This window comes from Globicephala melas, chromosome 1 (assembly GCF_963455315.2).
Source record: "Globicephala melas chromosome 1, mGloMel1.2, whole genome shotgun sequence".
Taxonomy (NCBI): domain Eukaryota; kingdom Metazoa; phylum Chordata; class Mammalia; order Artiodactyla; family Delphinidae; genus Globicephala; species Globicephala melas.
The window spans coordinates 91439104-91458495 of NC_083314.1; the positions used below are offsets into that span (position 1 = coordinate 91439104).

Here is a 19392-nt window from a genome sequence, read left to right on the forward strand (position 1 = left end):
GCAATCATTTGCCTTCAGGAGCAGAAGCTGTGGCCATCCATGGAGCTCCTTGACTCCCATTGGCTCAGACCTTTACCTGTGCCGCTGTTTCCCAACAGGAAGTTCAGTTGCCCTGCAGCTCAATCTCCATGGCAACCCTTGCTTTTGAGACACTGAATGGAAACTGCTGGTGTGGGGAGGCCAGTAGCAGAATACTGATTTGCCAAGGTGTCTGTAACAACGACTGCATCTCAATACCTTTCCAGATACCCAAAGAGCTAAAAATACATCCAGCTCTGTCTAGGGCTCTCCAGCCAGGCTAAGCATCTTAAAGTGCATCTGTGCTGACTCTGACCTGCTAACATTAGTTATCTTTGGTAACTTGGGCTTGGGGGACAGGGAGTGGAGAGCTGAATGCAAAATTGCAGAGCACAGGTCTGGGGGGTGGGGGTATGTTAGAGAGAAAAAGGTGGAGGAGTGAGGAGGATCTCCTGAGAGGAAACCAAGGGGTTGTGGAGGGACAGCCAGCAGAGCACAGTGAATCCTGACTCTCTGCGGAGCGCCCGTGAACTAGATGGCCCAACTCAGATGATCCAGGCATTTGTTCATTTGTTCATTCAGCAAACGTACATTAAGTCATACTCCGTTCCAGATTCTGTGTCAGGCACAGGGCTTACAGGTGTGAAAAAGAATGCATATGCTCTCTGTTTTTAGCAGAATTTACAGAATGTTTTGAGATTATCCTGAAAAGTGCAGACATACTACACGTACACCTGGAGTGAGCTTCTTCAACTTGAAGATTATTTTATCAATACATATAACCTTAGCAGTGTTCCCAGCATATAGCAGGTGGTGAGCGAATACTGGATCGAATGTCATGGGATGGAATCTAACGGCATTGCTGCCGTGGCTGTGGCCTGTTTACCCCAGTGTAACAGCCCTCTTTGTGGGCCTCCCCGAGGCTCTGGCCCGCTCTGCAGTATGCGCTCGGGCTATGGCTATGATGTACTGTATTGGGGATAGATGAGGTTCCTGCACCAGTCACCTGCTAAGGGAGCTCAGTGTAAGTGACAGGTTGAATTAATTCCTGGTCTCCTTGGCAGGATCTACAGACAGTCCTCCCCTCACCCCATTGCCATCCTGTAATCACTGCACATGTCATTCAGTTAATCCTGCATCTCCCAGAGCAGGAAGCTGTGCAAAGTTTCGAGCAAGCAGTTCATGCCAGGGCTGCTCTCAAAAAGCAGGTGTCACATACCCAGCCCTGGTCCCCGCTCCAACACTGGCTTCCTCCTCAAGGCGGATAAGCCACAGACGGAGAAATGGAAAGTGATCCCAACTCTTTGGGGCTGCTCTTGGATACACAGTAGGGGCTAAGCAGTCATATGAAGAGCCCACACATGATGCACCAGATCATGTGAGGATGCCCCCATGACCCATGTGAGGATGCCCCCATGACCCTTGCCGCCTTTCTAGCCTTAGGGAGTCAGACCTTGCAGCTGACTGGTTGGCTTGGAGCAGAGAGAAGGGGCTGGGCTCCTGGATGCCCCCCAGATCCTTTGGGCTGTCTGGCTGAGAATGTAACCATGTAACCTAATTCTCTTTTTTGGCAAAGCAGCTCTGGATATGCCCGATGGGAGCATCCACTGCCCGAGGCAGCAGCTCTGCTTCTGGTTCCCTCCTGCAACTCTGTGGGAAAAACCGCAGTGGCGTCTCCTTCCGCCTTATTTCCTCTTACGTGTGAGGTGATAGCAGGTCTTGGGTGGTTTTCCTTCCCCACCCCCTGCCCTCTGCTGGAGGAAGCATCCTGTGGCTACCTGGGGATTGGTCTGGAACTGATCACCTGTGCTTACTGGTGGCTCCCTGCAGGGCCATGGGGTGGGACAGGGACTCTGCAGACCAAGACCCAGCATGAACCTTTGGGGGTTACTGGGAGGGTCCTCACTTGGACCAGGACCTCAGCCCTGCCAGTTGCTGGACTCACTGGGGGCTTCACCTGAGATGTTTCTTACCATCCCCCACTCTCTGACTCAAGCTGCCCCCAGGGCCCATCTGATAACACCCTCAATAAGACACCAGCGGGACCCTTCTCATGGCTGGGGTCCTGGGGTGGAGGAAGAAACAGTAGAGAAAACTCAGCTGACCAGGGATACCATTTCAGGAAACAGATGATCCTACATCTGTGGCCCGGCAGAGGAAAGAGCCCTCCACGTGGGAACAGAAAATCTGAGTTCCAGTTCTGCTCTTCAACTAACCAGCTAGTCACCTTAGCTACAGCTAGTCCCTCAGAACCTGTATACCCACCTCACAAGGTTCTCAGGAAAATTCATCAAGACAATGGATATCCAAATGCTTTGAACAGTAACACACAAATGTGTGGAATTTATTCAACACCTGTTTTGTGGTTGGCACTGTGCTGGATGATATGGTAGATACTTGTAACATCTAGAGTTGACCTCTCAGGGCTGGAAGCAACATGACATCTCAGATGATTGGTTGTTGCTCTTTATGAAACCGCACTCCTTCTACAGCGGGACTTGAACCCACAATCCCTGACTCAGGAGGAGACTCGAACCCACTGTGTTTTGCTTTGTTTCGTTTTGTTTTAACATCTTTATTGGAGTAAAATTGCTTTACAGTGTTGTGTTAGTTTCTGCTGTATAAAAAGGGAATCAGCTATACATATACATATATCCTCATATCTCCTCCCTCTTGTGTCTCCCTCCCATCCTCCCTATCCCACCCCTCTAGGTGGTCACAAAGCACCGAGCTGATCTCCCTGTGCGATGTGGCTGCTTCCCACTAGCTATCTATTTTACATTTGGTAGTGTATATATGTCCACGCCACTCTCTCACTTCATCCCAGCTTACCCTTCCTCCTCCCCGTGTCCTCAAGTCCATTCTCTATGTCTGCGTCTTTATTCCAGTCCTGCCCCTAGGTTCTTCAGAAACTCCTTTTTTTTAGATTCCATATATACGTGTTAGCATACAGTATTTGTTTTTCTCTTTCTGACTTACTTCACCCTGTAGGACAGACTCTAGGTCCATCCACCTCACTACTAATAACTCAATTTCGTTTCTTTTTATGGCTGAGTAATATTCCACTGTATATATGTGCCACATCTTCTTTATCCATTCATCTGTTGATGGACACTTAGTTGCTTCCATGTCCTGGCTACTGTAAATAAAGCTGCAATGAACATTTTGGTACATGACACTTTTTGAATTATGGTTTTCTCAGGGTATGTGCCCAGTACTGGGATTGCTGGGTCATATGGTAGTTCTATTTGTAGTTTTTTAAGGAACCTCCATACTGTTCTCCATAGTGGCTGTACCAATTCACATTCCCACCAGCAGTGCAAGAGTGTTCCCTTTTCTCCACACCCTCTCCAGCATTTATTGTTTGTAGATTTTTTGATGATGGCCATTCTGACCGGTGTGAGAGGATACCTCACTGTAGTTTTGATTTGCATTTCTCTAATGATTAGTGATGTTGAGCATCCTTTCATGTGTTTGTTGGCAACCTGTATATCTTCTATGGAGAAATGTCTATTTAGGTCTTCTGCCCATTTTTGGATTGGGTTGTTTGTTTTTTTGATATTGAGCTGTGTGCGCTGTTTGTATATTTTGGAGATGAATCCTTTTTAAGTTGCTTCGTTTGCAAATATTTTCTCCCATTCTGAGGGTTGTCTTTTTGTCTTGTTTATGGTTTCCTTTACTGTGCAAAAGTTTTTAAGTTTCATTAGGTCCCATTTGTTTACTTTGTTTTTATTTCCATTTCTCTAGGAGGTGGGTCAGAAAGGATCTTGCTGTGATGTATGTCATAGAGTGTTCTTCCTATGTTTTCCTCTAAGAGTTTTATAGTGTCTGAACCTGCATTTAGGTCTTTAATCCATGTTGAGTTTATTTTTGTGTATGGTGTTAGGGAGTGTTCTAATCTCATTCTTTTACATGTAGCTGTCCAGTTTCCCAGCACCACTTATTGAAGAGGCTTTCTTTTCTCCATTGTATATTCTTGCCTCCTTTATCAAAGATAAGGTGACCATATGTGCGGAACCCATGGTTCTTTTAATTGAAACCTCTCACCTGTGTCAGGACTTACCGAAGCTCAGGTTCTTATGTCTTGGTCCAGAAAGAATTTAGCAAGAGGCAAAGTGGCTGGCAAAGAGTCAGTTTATTACCATAGGATGCTCATGAGAAATCCCAGCGGGCAGGCGAGAAGGCTTTGCCCCAAGGACTGAGAGGACTTTATTTTTATAAACAAAAGAAAAGTGGGAAGCAGGGAAGACCACCCTCTTCCTCAATCTTGGACAGACATCAAAGCTTACATCATTAGTTCCTCCTTTGACCCTACATGGTTTGAACAAGACTGTCATGGCGCTATTTAAATCATATGTATATCAGCAAAAGAGTGGTGACATGTACTAAAATACGGTAATTCATCTCAGGTTTTGGAATAATGTCCCCTTTTCCCCTTTTTTTCCCCTTCACCTATATTTCTGTCTTGGCTACATGCAGAAATGCTGCTCTTCAAGGACTATTAACTCCCTGACTTCGCATTAACAAGATTCAGACCCCAAATTTATTGTCTTGTGTTTTAACTCTCAGGGTTTGCGGCTTGAGTGTGTCCGGCACTTGGATACACCTGGTCTCCCTCCAAGGCAGTGTAGATTGTTGCTAGGTTACTGGATTCTTTTCCTGAGTGGTCATTAGCTTACAACAGTCTCTGAAACTCCCTTAAAACTCCCTTTCTGTCCTTAATCCCCTACTGGGATTTCTAAACTGACTATTTCATTATCCTACTCCATCCCTATCATTTAGGGAAGGCAAGAGGGGGCCGAAACAAGGCCTACCCGTGTGAAGTAAGCCAAAGCCATAATGAAGTGTCCTTATGTTTAATGAAAACAATGGGTGATTGGGAAGGAGAGAAAGGGAGAGATGGACATGGCCCAAAATGTCAGGCAAGGCTTTGCGGAGAAGCCCGTTTGAAGCTGGGCTGTGAAGATACTCAGTGCTGGCTTCAGCGAGCTGGAGGAGAGGATGGGGGCGGGAGAAGTGTGTGAGGGTGGAGAGACCTAGTGAGCACAGGTAAGGGTGCTGTGAGGGAAGACAGCCTGCCCAGCAGGGAGACAAGACTGTAAAGGCTGGGCTTCGGCTCTGATTTCGGGTCTCTCCGTCAGCGGTTGTTTGCCTTGAACGAGCTTAATTAGGCTTAGTCTCAGTTTCTCAACTGAGGAAAAAATTGCTACCAATACCTGCCTGAGATGACCAGTGTGAGGAGTGTGTTAGATCCAGGCCACAGTTCTGCGGCTCGCTAGCTGCCTGACCCACACAAGATCACTTCTCTGAACCTCAGACTCCTTGTCTTTAGAGAGGGATCACACCTCCTCCAGAGAGTGATGTCAGGACTAAAGGAGTTAATGTCATGAAATATTTGGCAGAATAAATGTCCAGTGAATGTGATAATACGCCAGATTCACTCCAGCGAGGTGAGCTGTTGGAAAGTTTTTGATCAGAGAGGAAGGGTTTGAGTCGAGCCCTCCGCCCTCCCCGCTATGACCCAGGGAGAGCATTTCTGAGTATCCAGGAGGGAAAGCCCAGTGGGGAGCAGAGCTTCTGTCCACCCCATCCCAGGTGGAAGCCAGCAAGTTAACCAGGCCAACCGCAGTCCTGCAGGGCGCACTCTCATCCCCTGAACCCAAGTGACCAATTTAATGACTGTAACCAAGGCAGGAAAGGAATTCAGAGCAGGCTGTCCTCTGGCAGTCACTGTTGGATTACGGGCCTCATTTCTTTGTTGGAAGAAAAAAGAAATCATTCTGGTGGATTTATTTTCCTGTCGGCACACTGAATCACAGAGCCTGGACAGCCTTTCCCAGCCATGAAGCCACTGAGTTCACCGAGTGCCCCTACTGAGACCTGGGAAAAGCATTGCACTCAAGCTGCCGGGGCCACTGGACTCTGGGCACCTGGACCAAGAGTGGAGGTGGGGGCAGTGGGCTGCAGAGGCCCCAGGTTAATGCAGAGCCTTTCCCCCTCCCCCTCCCTTTCCTGTGACCACTCCTCAGAGAGCCACCCATATTGGGCTTGGTCTCAAAGTCCCCCTGATGGGGGTTCCCCCCTTTCCCTCACTGGGTCAGGAGAGGCAGCCCGAGGTGAACAAGGACCCTGGACCCAGAAACACTGATGTCAAATCTCCTTTACTGATGAAATACGGAGTGGCCAGCGACAGCCTTAACCTTTCCGTGCCCCGTTTTCTTTACCTGCACAATGGGATGCTGTCCTGCCCTGCTGGTCTCATGGGGTTGATATGGGGACCATTTGGGTTAATGCTGTCTGTCATCCTATCACCTTACGAATAATCACGAATGACCAAGTCACTTAAGTGCTTCCTTCTCTCTTGGGCAAATAATCCCAAATCCTTGCCCTCCGATCAAATTTGAATCCTGTCTCTCTGCAAATCATTTTCCTGTTTGTGGCCCGTGGAGCTGGAAGCCCTCTAAACAGACAGTCCTCTAAGCCAAGCTGGACTAGTGCACGGTTGGGGGTGGGGTGGCAGATGGCTTCGCCGGGAGGTCCTGCCGTGACTCTGCCCTCTGGCTGCAGCAGCACCCCAGATACCCGGCTCTTTCTCTCTCCTTGCCCACCGCTCCAGCTCCCTCCCTGCCTGTTGTGGGGTCCTCATCCACTTGTCCTGACATCAAAGACTGGAGTGTTAGCCAAGCCTGCAGGTGAGGCCAGCGCATCCTGGCAATCCAGGGACTTGGCCTCAGGAGCAGCCCCTTACCTCCCTGCCCGTGGGCTGGGCTCAGCCTCCCCTTCCACCTCCTAGAGAAGCCCCGTGTCCCTCCCAGAGGACGCGGCTCCCCCTGGCCCAGCACCTCAGGAGAGGGTCCTACTTTCCTCTTTTCCCTCAGGTTCGAGCAGGGTGCCCAGGTGCGTGCCTCCCTCAGAGGAAGTGTGTGTCTGTGGGATGACTGGGTGAATGAATAATTGTGCTGAAGGCCTCACAAAGAATTCCCCCGCTCCTTGGGATTTCGTTTTCCTCAGACATGAAATCCCTACCAACGCTGAAAGCCCCTCCCCCCCTTCCTTGGGCCAGCCACGTGGGCATATTTCTCCAAGAGGATAATTCCATTGCTTTTCCTGGGAGTTTCCAACCCCAAAATGGCTCAGGCTTGCGCAGTGATGCCAAATGTAGCACAAAAATTATTCTGAGCAACTCACAGCCTGGTCTCACGCAAACAGTGAAGTAGAGGAGGATGATTCTGGCTTTCTCTTTCTTCGCTCCTGTCTTCCGTACTGTCATTGATTGAGTGAATCACTCATTGAATCATTGATTTAGTTACAGAGCCCCAGGCACTGGTAGGTGTAGGTTATACAAAGGGACGACGGAAACTGTGCAGCCAGGAGGGAGTTTGTCTGTAAACCAATAGAACAAAGTTCAGGGCTGCCTAGTCCAGGGAGGCCCAGAAGCCCAGGGAAGCAAGGAGGAGGGACCCCTCCTGGGGGTGTGGCTGGGAAGACTTCTGGGTGGAGAAGAGGCTTTGGGGGCAGGCGGTCATGTGGGCCTAGCCAATGAATGAGGGAGGTCTGGTGATGTGGGAGGGGAAAGAGTGGGAGACCAGGGAGAGAGGAGCTGTGTCTGGGAACCATCTGGAAGACAGTGTTTCCTTTGACAGGACAAAAGGGGGAGTGATGACCCATTCTTCTGTCAGCAACTGATTCCCGCTAAGCTGTTAACTGCTCATCAAGGAAAGTGTTAAATGTTAATTAAAGGTGTAATTGTGAATTAAGCTTTAAGGTGTGGTCTCCTTTTGAGGACTGTATTTGTTTTCATCACCTGCTGCCTGGGAAGAGTGTGGCCTTGGAATCAAGCCGACCTGGGTTCGAATTTGATTGCAGTCACTACCTATAACCTTGAGTACATCATTTAGTTTCTGGAACCTTCACTTTCTATAAAGTGGAGACAATAGTCTTCACCCCATAGGGTGGTTTTGTGGGTTAAATGAGATGTCCTATGGAACCTAGCTCACAGCTAGTACAACACAGGTGCTCAGAAATCTTGCTTTTACCTCAAAAAATTAAATACAGAATTACTATATGATCCAGCAATTCCGCTTCTGGGCACATACCCAGAAGAACTGAAAGTTGAAGAGATATTCGCACACTTATTATTCACAAGAGCCAGAAGGGTGGAAGCAACCCAAGTGTTCATCAGTGGATGAAGAGATAAACAAAATGAAACAAAATGTGAGATCTCTCTCTCTCTCTCTCTCTCTCTCACACACACACACACACACACACACACAATGGAGTTTTTTCAGCCTTAAAAAGGAAGGAAATTCTGACACATGCTACAATATGGATGAACTTTGAGGACATTACGTTAAAATAATCACAAAAGGACAAATACCGCATGGTTCCACTTAAATGAGGTACGCTGAGTAGTCAAGTTCATAGAGACAGAAAGTAGGATGGTGGTTGCCAGGGCTCGGGGGGGTGTGGAACGGGAAGCTGTTGTTTAATGGGTACAGAGTTTCAGTTTGTGGTGATGGAAAGGAGATGGATGGTGGTGACGGTGGTACCACAATGTGAATGTATTATACCTAATGCCACTGAACTATACACTTAAAATAATAAATTTTGTGGTGTATATTTTATTACAATTTTAAAAAGAGCAATGTTGCTTTTACTCTTATTCTCCAGCAGCAGAACCTCTACCAACTTCTCTTTTCTTTGTAAGGAAAGTGGACTAGGACAGGCTTGGCGTGACACTTCTAGAAGGTCACCAGCCTGAGCTTGATGCCTAATTCTCAAGGGGTCCTGCCCAGACTCCCAGAGGGGATCGATGAATCAGTGTTCTGTCGAGGCTGAGGAGTCTATAGATCAGGCTCACTGGAAGGAAGCTGGCTGCAGGCTGGAGTAGGGCAGACGGAGGGGAGGCGGATTAGCATTCACGGAGTGTCCACTGTGCGCTGGGCAGAGCGCTCAGCAGGTGCTAGACATGCAAATGACAAGCTTCTGCCCTCAAGGAATTCGCAGTCAACTTCCACCTTTACCTGCCAGCTGGACTTCCCCACTGTGGAGATGGCCAGGAGGGTAAAGGGGAAGAGACACGGTTTGGCAATTGTCTACCTGGACTCGGGGCCCAGAGATTTAACCAGGGCCCCCTGAAGACCTGGCTTCTGAGGCTAGAAGTCCTCTGTGTCCAGATCCTAAGGAGCAGTCAGAGTTGTCTGGGGGGATCTTCACAGTGCTGAGTCTGGCAGGAGCCCAGGCCATGGGGCAGCAAGGGAAGGGAAACCTACCTGGGCACCCTGCTTCCTGCAGCACTCTGGGTGGGTGGGGCTGGGAGGACCTCCCCTTGAGCTGACTGAAGGAACCTGCTTTGGCCAGCATCCCCTTGGGATCACAGGCCCCAAGAATCGAAAATCTTCGTGGAGATCACCTAAATAGTTCAAGGTCCTGGAAAGACCTCATCTTTCCTACATCCCCAGCTTCCTGGCATATGGCAGATGAAGACCCTACTGCAAAGTGTAGTTGGCAGTTTAAACATAAGGTCTCAATTCTATGCAAGTGCTTTTTATTAATTCAACAAACATTTATTGAGCCCCTACTTAATACCCGGCATGTTAATAATTCAGTCTCTATACTTAAGCTGTACAAAAGATAAGAGATATAAGTATAATTTCCAAAAAGTTAAAAGCACAAGTCTCATACAGATATGGAATGAACATGTGTCAAAGACTTTACTGAACTCACTAACTAACGAGGGAACCAATAAGATGACAAAGCTGGTTCAAAGAGCATTGAAGGGACTGAGATTTAAAGGAAAGGGACAACAAAATAATTTTTTTTTTTAAGTTAGAGACAAATCTGGTAAATATCCTACAGCGTAATAAAACGGGGATTATCTCTCTTATTGGACAGATATCATTTGAATCTCTACCAGCAAAAATCTACAAGTTTTCACGGTCTGAGCCCTTCATTAATAATAGCAAATGACAGGGCTTCCCTGGTGGCACAGTGGTTGGGGGTCCGCCTGCCGATGCAGGGGACGCGGGTTCGTGCCCCGGTCCGGGAGGATCCCACATGCCGCGGAGCAGCTGGGCCCGTGAGCCATGGCCACTGAGCCTGTGAGTCTGGAGCCTGTGCTCCGCAATGGGAGAGGCCACAACAGTGAGAGGCCCGCGTACCGCAAAAATAAAAAAAAGAGCAAATGACAAAGTCAAACAATGGACTTGTCCTCTAGAGCAGTGCTATCTGACAGTATGTAACGTAGGTCAGGTGTGTAATTTAAGTTTTTCTAGTAGCCACATTAAAAGCAAATAGGTGAAACTAATTTTAAGAATATATTTTATTTAATCCAATATGTCCAAGATATTGTCAGTTTGACATGTGGTATTAGCCACATTTCAAGGGCTTGATAGCCATGTGTTGATAGCACAGTTCTAGACAATTAAATAATCTTCCTGTATGTCTGTTATACAAAGCTTCAGTATGACACTGAAGGAATATACAGTCATCCCCTTGGCCTTATCTAAATTTCAGATAATTTTTCCCAACATACCTACTTAGGTCCCTGTGACCTAGTTGGCAGGGGTATGGGAAAGGTGAGTCCAAACAGTGGCCCTTAAAAGATGGCCATATAACCATCCAGTGCAACAAATGGTCTTGGACAGGTGTATGGGGGCCGTGAGGGCCCAAAGTTTTGCTGGTGGGATGGGATGGATCAGAGAAGACTTCACAAAGGATAAGTGGCTTTCACTCCAAGCAAGGGGAAGAGTGTAACCAAAAGCAGGACAGTGCACAGGTCAAAGAACACTCTTGCACAGGTGTATAGGCAGGGAGGGCAGGGACTGAGCCTCAAAGTTAGGCTGGGACCAGATAGATGGTCAAGGGTCTTGGGCATCCTACCTCTATCCAACAGGGAGTCATAGAAGTGTTTTCAGAAAAGGAGGGACGTGCCCAGACTCATCTTTTAGGAAGACACCTCAAGGAGCTTTGGCCCTGTGGCTGGCAGAATCTTCTCCAATTCCCTACCCTCTCATTGCCCCAGTTGTGAATCGGAAAGAAGTCATGGCTGGTAGCTAAAAATATTTCCTAGGCTCAAGTTCCAGATATGATGCTAAATCCCGAGTGAAGAAAGCATTGGTGAAGGAGGCAAGGATGGAGTAAGACTCCTCTGGGTCTGAGGGAGGCTGCAAGGTGACTTTGATGGATTGGTGATTTAGTCGCTGATAACCAGGCAGCCTTTAGGGCGAACTTAGCACAAGCTAAGAGAGATCTCAGCGTGGAATTAACTCAGCCACTGGCCAAACGTAGCAAGAAAGGGCACGGGTTTGGCTGTTTTGATTCCCGTCATCTGGATGGAGATAAGAGCTGGCTTTGATTTCTCTTTCCCTTTACATCTTGGGAAGTTCAGAGTACTTCGTGGGCATGCCCTAAGATGCTGTCTCTCAGTCCTGCAACAGGCAGGTCAGACAAGGGCAGGGAAAGCTGGAACAGGCACGGATAGTACAAAGAACAAAGAAGAACTCTTGGATTTTCTGAAATTTCCTCCCTGGTCCCCCACCTCATCAATGTCAGAGAAGAGCGACCTGACTTCCCTGACTTCTAGTTCTACCTGAAAGGCACAGAATAAGCTACTTCAGGCTGAGAGCCTGTGGCCTACAGGAAGAGGAGAGGCAGTGTGGGGAAGGAGAGATTTGGGGATAGCTCTGCAATCATCTCTCTTGGTGGTGTATACAGGGGCCGAGGGGTCTTAAATCAGCTTTTTTCCAGCTGATGTGTTTCCAAGTGACCAGTCTGAGAAGGCAGACAACTCTAGGGTCCTATTCCCACTGGGGGTTATATAATCACCGTGTGCAGGACTAACCGCCCAGTCACACAGGAAAATTCTAATCTAATCTCCTTGGAGATAAGGCTTCCCCTGGCTTTTTGCCATGAATTGATCACCAGATGGGGCTTCGTGTGAATGTCTTCTGATGAAAACGGAAGCCCAGAGCAGCAGAGAGAACTGAACTGGAACTTAGGAAATGGACCCAGCCCCCAGCCTCCTATTTAGAAATGAGCTGGACAAAATGTCAAATATTTGGTTAAAGCCAAAATCCAGTCTGATAACCAGCTGTGTTCCAAATATCAGATAGGGGTTCGGTTGCCTCTCTGCCACAATGGGGACCTTCTGCTTACTCAGACCTCCCTCTCCCAATCCTGCACCAGATCTAACGCTCCAGCTCCAGCTCCTCGTGGGCTGTGACCTCCTGTGTTCTCTCTCTCCCCAGTTTAGTTCTCCTCAAAGGTCCTATGGTGGGGCTTCCCTGGTGGCACAGTGGTTGAGAGTCCGCCTGCCGATGCAGGGGACACGGGTTCATGCCCCGGTCCGGGAAGATCCCACATGCCGCGGAGCGGCTGGGCCCGTGAGCCATGGCCGCTGAGCCTGCGCGTCCGGAGCCTGTGCTCCGCAGCGGGAGAGGCCACAGCAGTGAGAGGCCCGTGTACAGCAAAAAAAAAAAAGGTCCTATGGTGGAGTCTACCTATTAAATGTGGAAAGAGCCTTAGAGTTCATCCAGGAAAGAAGGAAGAGAGGAAGCAAAGACATTAAGCTTCATGAAATGTTAGTTGCTAAGCCGTAGAGACATGGGATCTCACTTGAGCCTGTGAGGACCTAAGGTGGGCAGTATTATCCCCAAGTTTACAAATGGAGAACTGCCGCTCAGCCAGGTTAAGCAAGTCGCCAAGGATTGCACAGCCAGTGCTGGACGCGAGGCTGGAGCTCTGGCCCCCTCATTCCTGTCCACATTCAGTCCCAAGTAGAGCTGATCTGAGCTCGAGAGAAAACGGCGATGGAGCAAAAGTCCCAAAGCGAGAGGGACTCCTTGGGCCAGGCTAAAAAGCCGTGCCCGGGGCCACCTGGCTCCAGCTGCCTTCACGGCCTGTGCTGGCCCAACCTCTAACTGCTAGACGAAGAGTTCTTTGTATTGGCAGGGGGATTGGCAGGGGTGGGGTGGGAGGTGGGTGCAAACTCCTCCGAGAATCTGATGAAAGCTCCGGATCCTGTCTCTAGAAAACGTACATTCACCCTCACACACATACAGCTTCGGCTGCAATTTCAGGGGGTTCCTGGGCCCCAGAAGTCAGTAATTCTCTCTCAAACCCGGGAGTCCCCATGGGGGCCAAGGTGGGAAAAGAGGGAAAGGGTTTGGAAGCGCAGAGGAAGATGGAAACTGTGCTCTGCGGGGTGGGGGGAGGTGAAGGAGCAAAGAGGTCGGGGGCAGAGTGGTCAGGGAAGGAGGCGCCCACAGCAGAAGTTCAGGAGGCCTGGGCACCTCCCAGGGTGACGTTTGCTACCATGGAGTGAGCTCATCGAAGGGCATGGTGGTGCTCCGGGAGGGCTGAGGGAGATGGGCCCCCAGGCCAGTCCTGACCCATCCCGGAGCTGGGTTTTGTTCTAATAAGGGAAGTGGGATTCTGTGACACAGCTCAGATTCCGAAATCTCCATTTGGAAAGTGAATTCAAATCCCTTCGCCTGAAGCCAGCAGCGTCCACAGTTAGAATAAAAACCCACAGCGGTCTTGGTCTCAAAGTAACCAAACCTTCCACCTGCCAAGGACAGGGTGGCGTCAGGCTAATGCAGCCACCAAGCCAGCCTGTTAAAAATACTGGTTATATGAAGAAAACATCCTCAGAAAAGAACCCCGACTAATCTGGGCTGGGCTAGAATAAACCTCTCCTGTTCTGACCTGCCCCCGAGGTGATGATTTATTCCTTCCTTGAATTTCTCCCCCAGTTCTGCGCATTCACATGCTTGCTCAGCAGACCCCCAAGCAGAGCGTTTTGGGTTTGCCCGGCTGTTCCATTTCCAGCCTATGCAGTTCATGTCAGGTCCCACCGCTGGGCTTGGTCCCTCTTCTCCCCGCCCCCTTGGCTTCCCCTTCCCGCTTTTTCTCTCCCTCCTCCTTTCTCCCTCTTCCTCTCCCTCCTCCTCCTGCTCTGAGATCCCCAATTGGCCTCCCTTCCAGGCTGCCTCTCACCTTACCGCCTCCTTGGCTCCCATTCCCAGGGGCCCACAGGTGTGTGTGGAAAGGGGGCAGCTTCTGACCCTGGGCCTTGAAGGAGAGACGAGGAAGGGAAGGGGGAAGAGGCACCGGCAGCACAGGTGTAGCCTTGGCAGCAGGCTGCTCTCTGATTTCTCACTGCTTTGGGGAACAAGCACGCAGGTATCACTGTGTCACCAAGAGGGAAATGGCCACGCCAGTGAGTCATCTCACGAGCACCTATATCCCCAGCGCCTGCATCCAACAGGACACTGCCTCCATCCCATCATCCCACACTGAGTGGCCCTAGCAAGGCATTTCTGGAAAAGCGTTTCTGGTGCTTTCTGTTGTGGAAGTTAGCCCTGCCACCCCGCTCCCATCCCCCCGCCCCCCCCCCACCCCGCGCTCCCCTGTTTCCCTACATGTAAATGGGGAAGGACACTCGTTGAGTACCATTCACCTGCCTGAGTCGGGCTAGCTCTTTCACGCATTCATCCTCCAGTGATTCCTCCTGGTAAAATTTACAGGAGACGTAGGATTATTCCCATACCCTGGATGAGAGACCACGCTCAGAGAGGTTGTCATTTGCCCAAGGTTGCACAGCTCATAAGTGGCAAGGCCACTGGCCGCCAGAATCAGCATTCTGAGTGTGGGTAGTAAATCGATGGCAGTGGTAGTCCTGGTGCTGAGGGGCCAGCTCCTACCTGTGACTGTGTGAGGCCATAGAGCCAGTGGTCAGGAGCATGGGGCCAGGGCCAGGCTGAATGAGTTCAGGTCAAACTCAGGCTGTGAACTCCACTATCTGTGGGACCTCTGTGCCTTGATTTCTTCATCCATAAATGGGAGTGTTTAAAAGAGCCCTTTCCTCCTGGGTTTGTTCCGAGGATTAATCCACATATAGGGCTTAGAGCAGCGCTTGGCCCGCATAAGCACTGGGTGTGAGCTATCGCTACTTCCAGAGGCACCAACGCTTTGATTCTGGAGGAATTCCCCAGCCTCTGAGAGAAGGTTGGAGGAATGATAACTTTCACTTCAGGTAGTGCTTTAGAGGATCCAGAGCCCCCATCCACCGACTTTCTCGTTTAATCTTTATAACTCCCTTGGATAAGGGCAGGGGTGGTTTAATTCCCATGTCACAGATGTGAGCTTGAAGCTCAGCGATATCATGGGACATGACTGGGCCCCCTACGGAAACAACTCCTACCAGACTCTCTCTATGTGGCTTCTTATGTGGCAGGACTTGTGCCCAAGAGTGCACACCTGAGCAACCAGACTGGCACTCAGAGAATTGGGGAGGGCATGAGGCTCATAAGAGAACACCCTGATGAAGGCTGAGAAGAAGAAAGATGGAGAAGAAACCAGGACATGAGCCCCTGGCCCTTCCAAGTGGACTCCACTGCCAATCTAAGCCATTAATGTCAGGAAGGAAAAACCCAGCTGGTCACAACCAGGGAAGCCGAAAGGAGTGGATGGGACCCCTGGTGGCAGGGGAGGAGGTGGGGAGACTTGGCTGGCACAGCCAAGGAGCCCAACATTCCAGGGAATTGTTCTGGACAAATTCTGAAACCAGACATGGGCTACAATGACAGGTGTGAAAGACAAGAGTCAGCAGTGAGCAGCTAATTCATTTGCTTTCTACCCCTTCCTCCCATCCTCCCTCCCTTCCTTCCTTCCTTCAACATTGAGCTCCTAAGCCCTGAGCAGGGGCTGGAGATAGAAGTGTTAAAAAGGTGAAGCATGCATAACTGAGTAAACAAGCAACAAGCTATACTGTGGTAAGTACTCTAATGGAGGGGCAAACAAGGAGCAGTGAGGGCATAAAGGAAGAATCCAAGAAGGGTTCTCAGAGGAGGTGACAGCGGTGTGGACCTTGAGGGATGAATAAGAGTTTTCCAGGAAGAGAACTCAATACTGGAATGTGGAAGGGGGCAAAAAAGAGAGAGAAGATCTTCTGTCGAGAAGCAACTCCTATTGCTTATCACTTCAGATTTCCCTTTTGTGTTCCATTTTCTTTTTTGTTAATCAGAGCCAAAGCAGAATTCCTTATAGAGCCCTGGCCTCTAATTTACCTCACACAAGAAGCTCCTTCTTTCTTTCTCCTCTGAACAAAAAAATCATCTACCCTGTTTGGAGCTCTCTGGTGCTAGGGTTTCCTATAACAGAGAACAAGGCTCTCATTCCATAAGTTGAGATGAGGTCTAGTAATCCTATATCCTGAGAAATAAAGTATACATGGACTCTAATTTACACTAGAGTGTGGATGACTGATACAAGATACTTACCTATGCACAGATTAGAACACAAAGAGAGAGTGAAGAGAACAGAAGGACCCTGGAAGTATGCGTGTGTCATTAAAGGGGAAACAGTAGTGAGAACCCTTGACAAGGGTGGAGAAGAACCCGGGAAGAGAGGTGGAGAGAGTACTAGATTAACAGTCACAGTCCAGCACACTGAGACCCAGAGGGAGAGGGGTACCCTCTGGAGCCTTCTTACTTGCCCCCTACTCTCACAATCCCACCCCCAGACTCCCTGGCAAATGATCGCTACCTCTAGCGGGGTCCTGAGAGAAAGAAGGTCCCTAATTGACCTGCCAGGAGTACGGCATTGTCCCTTCAGGGGAGAAGGCGGTCCCAAGGCATGAGGCTGGATGCAGGTGGAGCATTGGGAAGGACGCTGGTTCCATCCTGTTCCTTGGTCCTGTGTCTGCCTGGTGGACTGAGAGGACGGCACAGGCTGGCCCCCAGGCCAACCAGCCAGCAGCCTAGGAAGGGTTAAGGATCCCAGGCAGCTTCAACACCGTGCTGGTGGTAGCAGTGGCACAACTCTGCTCTCCACAGCACCTTGGGAACCACCACCCCTGGGAGGGCCACCAGGGCAACAGCTAGTGTGGGAACAGGTCCTCTGGGTCTCCCTGCCTCCTGGGCTCGCCCAGGTCCTCCCGAGGGGCAGCTGGCCCGGCCTGGGCCATGAGGGAGAGGCAGGCCACCTCGTCTCTGAACCCTTCTGGGGCCAAGGGCTGAAGGCATGGAGGAAAGTCTGGTTTTGTTTGTTTCCCTTTGTTTGCTCTGAACTTTTGATCACTGATACTGTATTGGAAGTAACTGTTCTTGGACCTGGGGTCTAAAGATGAGGAATTGGGGGGGGGGATTTAAGGGGGAATCTCTGGGGACATTAGGAATGGAGTCATGCCACAGGTTGAGGCATCCCAGCCTCTGGTCCCTGCAGAGGTCCCCTCGGGGCTGGTCACCTCCAGGAGGCCTGAGCAGGATCCGGAGGCTCAGAGTTCAGGAAGGAGCCCATGGGAGGTGAGGGGGGCACTGGCACGAAGGCCAAGCTGGGCCAGCAACCCCTGCCTCAAGGTTTTCCTTCTTTCCCTCCATCCCAACCTCCCTCCCTCCATCGGTCTTTCCTCTCTTCATCACCCCTTCCTGCCTCTTGCTCCCCTTGCCTTCTCTTCTTCCTCACTCTTCTTCCTTTTCCATCCACTCACTTAAACATTTCCCTGAGCAACTACTAAGCAGGGAGCGCTGGGCTAAGCCCTGAGGGGGCGCCGGGATGAATCAGCTCCCTGGGGTAGCTCACAGTCAGGGGAGGGGAATTCGACAAACATCCAAAACACCAGGAAGAGATGGTTAAGTTCTGAAAGGACGAGCTATGGGAACTCTCCTCTCAGTCCCTCTCTTCCAGCCCTCCTCATTATTCTAACAGTTTCTCAGGCAGGAAATGCATAATGTAAAGAGCAGCGCTTTCATGTTATTCCCCAAGGACTCCCAGGAACGCCCTAGAAGTGAGGCGCCAGCCGGAGACATTTGGGAGGGATAAGGGAGGACACAGCCGAGCACTTACTCATGCCAGGCCCACCTCTGCCCCTTCGTTCATTCATAAAACATTTATTTCACACGGTGCTAGGCCCCAGGTACTGACAGAAAGGCAGACAATAGACAAATACAGTTACGAGGAAGAAAGTACCATGAAAAAAAATGAGCAGCTGCAGTGACAGAAAACAACACAGAGGTAGTGGCAGGGGGCAGGGGGCGGGGGGGAATCACCAGGGAAGAGACACTTAAAGCCGGACCCGAAGAGTGAGAACTCAGCCAATCAAAGGGGTCGGGAGAGGTGGGGCACAGTGGTCCACAGGAGGGAACAGCGTGTGTAAACTACTAAAGGGGGAAGAGGCTGGTATGTGTGAGAAAGTTTCCCGGGGGGCAGAGGGAGGGGCAGGAATGATTTGCTGAGGCAGGAAGAGGCCTGATGAACAGCAGGGCCTTGAGGGCTCGCCTTTCTTTGAAGAAGTTTGGATTTTATTCGAAATACAGTGGGAATCCAGCCACTGACGGTATTAGGCAGGGGTAGCACGATCTGGTTTCTGTTTTAGGAAGCGCTCTCTGTCTGCTGGGTGGAGGCTGGGTGGTAGATGTCAGTGGGACCCAGGGAGACCAGGAAAGAGGAGATGAAGCCCACCTTCAGAGTTGGAGGGGAGAGAGTGGGAGATGGAGAACGTGTGAAACACATTTCAGAGCTTGGAACGATAGAACTCGCTAATGGCTTGGAATGGGGGCGGGGTATCGTTAGCTATTTTAATCTACTGGTCTTTTGGCCTACCTCCCCTATTAGAATGTAAGCTTCATGAGGGCAGGGATTCCATTGGTCTTGTTCACTGTTGGTTCCCCAGGACAGAGTATAGGCATTTAATACAGATGTAATGCACGGCGAGTGAGCTGAATTAAGGAATGACCGGGCGGGGTTCATGACGACACCTCAGTTTCTGGCTCAGCCTCAGGGAGAGGAGCCACCCCCTCTCTCCACACCAGGTACTGCTGATTTAGGAAGCAGAGACCCTAAGTCAGCAAAAACACAGCCCTACAGTTCCAGGACACTTTTATGGAATAGCCCTAGAAGTAGGCAAGTATGGCTGGCGGGGGCCCGACAGAGCTCTGGGGAAAGGAGAGGCTTCCAGCACCAACAGCAGAAGGCCCCTCTGACCTGGAGCCCCAGCTGTCCTCCTGGCTCCCTCTCAGCCCATGATGCTGTGTTCAAAGCCAGCTGTGGTCTCCCAGGAGAGAGCAGGTCCCAGAACCCCCGGCAGCCCTCGCCGGCCTCTGGAACGACGCAGGCAGTTGCGGCGTGGGTGTGCTTACCACAGCCTGAGGTGACTGAGCCCGCTCGTGTGCCCCCTGTTGTGTGGGTGCCAGGGTGGGCATGCTCAGGGGCCTGCAGCTGGGAGATGAAGGCGGGTGCTCACTGTGGTGATGCTGTCGGGGACCCGGGGGGCTACAGGGGTGGGCGCTGGGTGCATGTCGTCAACACCGAGTCACTCTGGACCGGATGCACCGCAGATGCCGGTCTCTGCTCCAGCCTGTGCAGGGGGGCAGG

General features: G+C 50.4%; 1 protein-coding gene across 3 annotated transcripts in view; it reads right to left on the reverse strand.

Moving 5' to 3' along the window:
- KCNC4 (potassium voltage-gated channel subfamily C member 4) overlaps positions 1-19392 on the reverse strand; it is a 50211-nt gene that overhangs the window by 4272 nt on the left and 26547 nt on the right. Inside the window, exon 4 of one of the 3 annotated variants that reach the window (XM_030868975.2) lies at positions 3526-7401. The exons of the other annotated variants lie outside the window; for them this stretch is intronic. Within the exon in view, the coding sequence (XP_030724835.1) occupies positions 7325-7401 (77 nt within the window). The 3' untranslated portion in view covers positions 3526-7324. Of the gene's footprint in view, positions 1-3525; positions 7402-19392 lie in introns of those variants that run through there. 3 annotated transcript variants of the gene reach the window in all.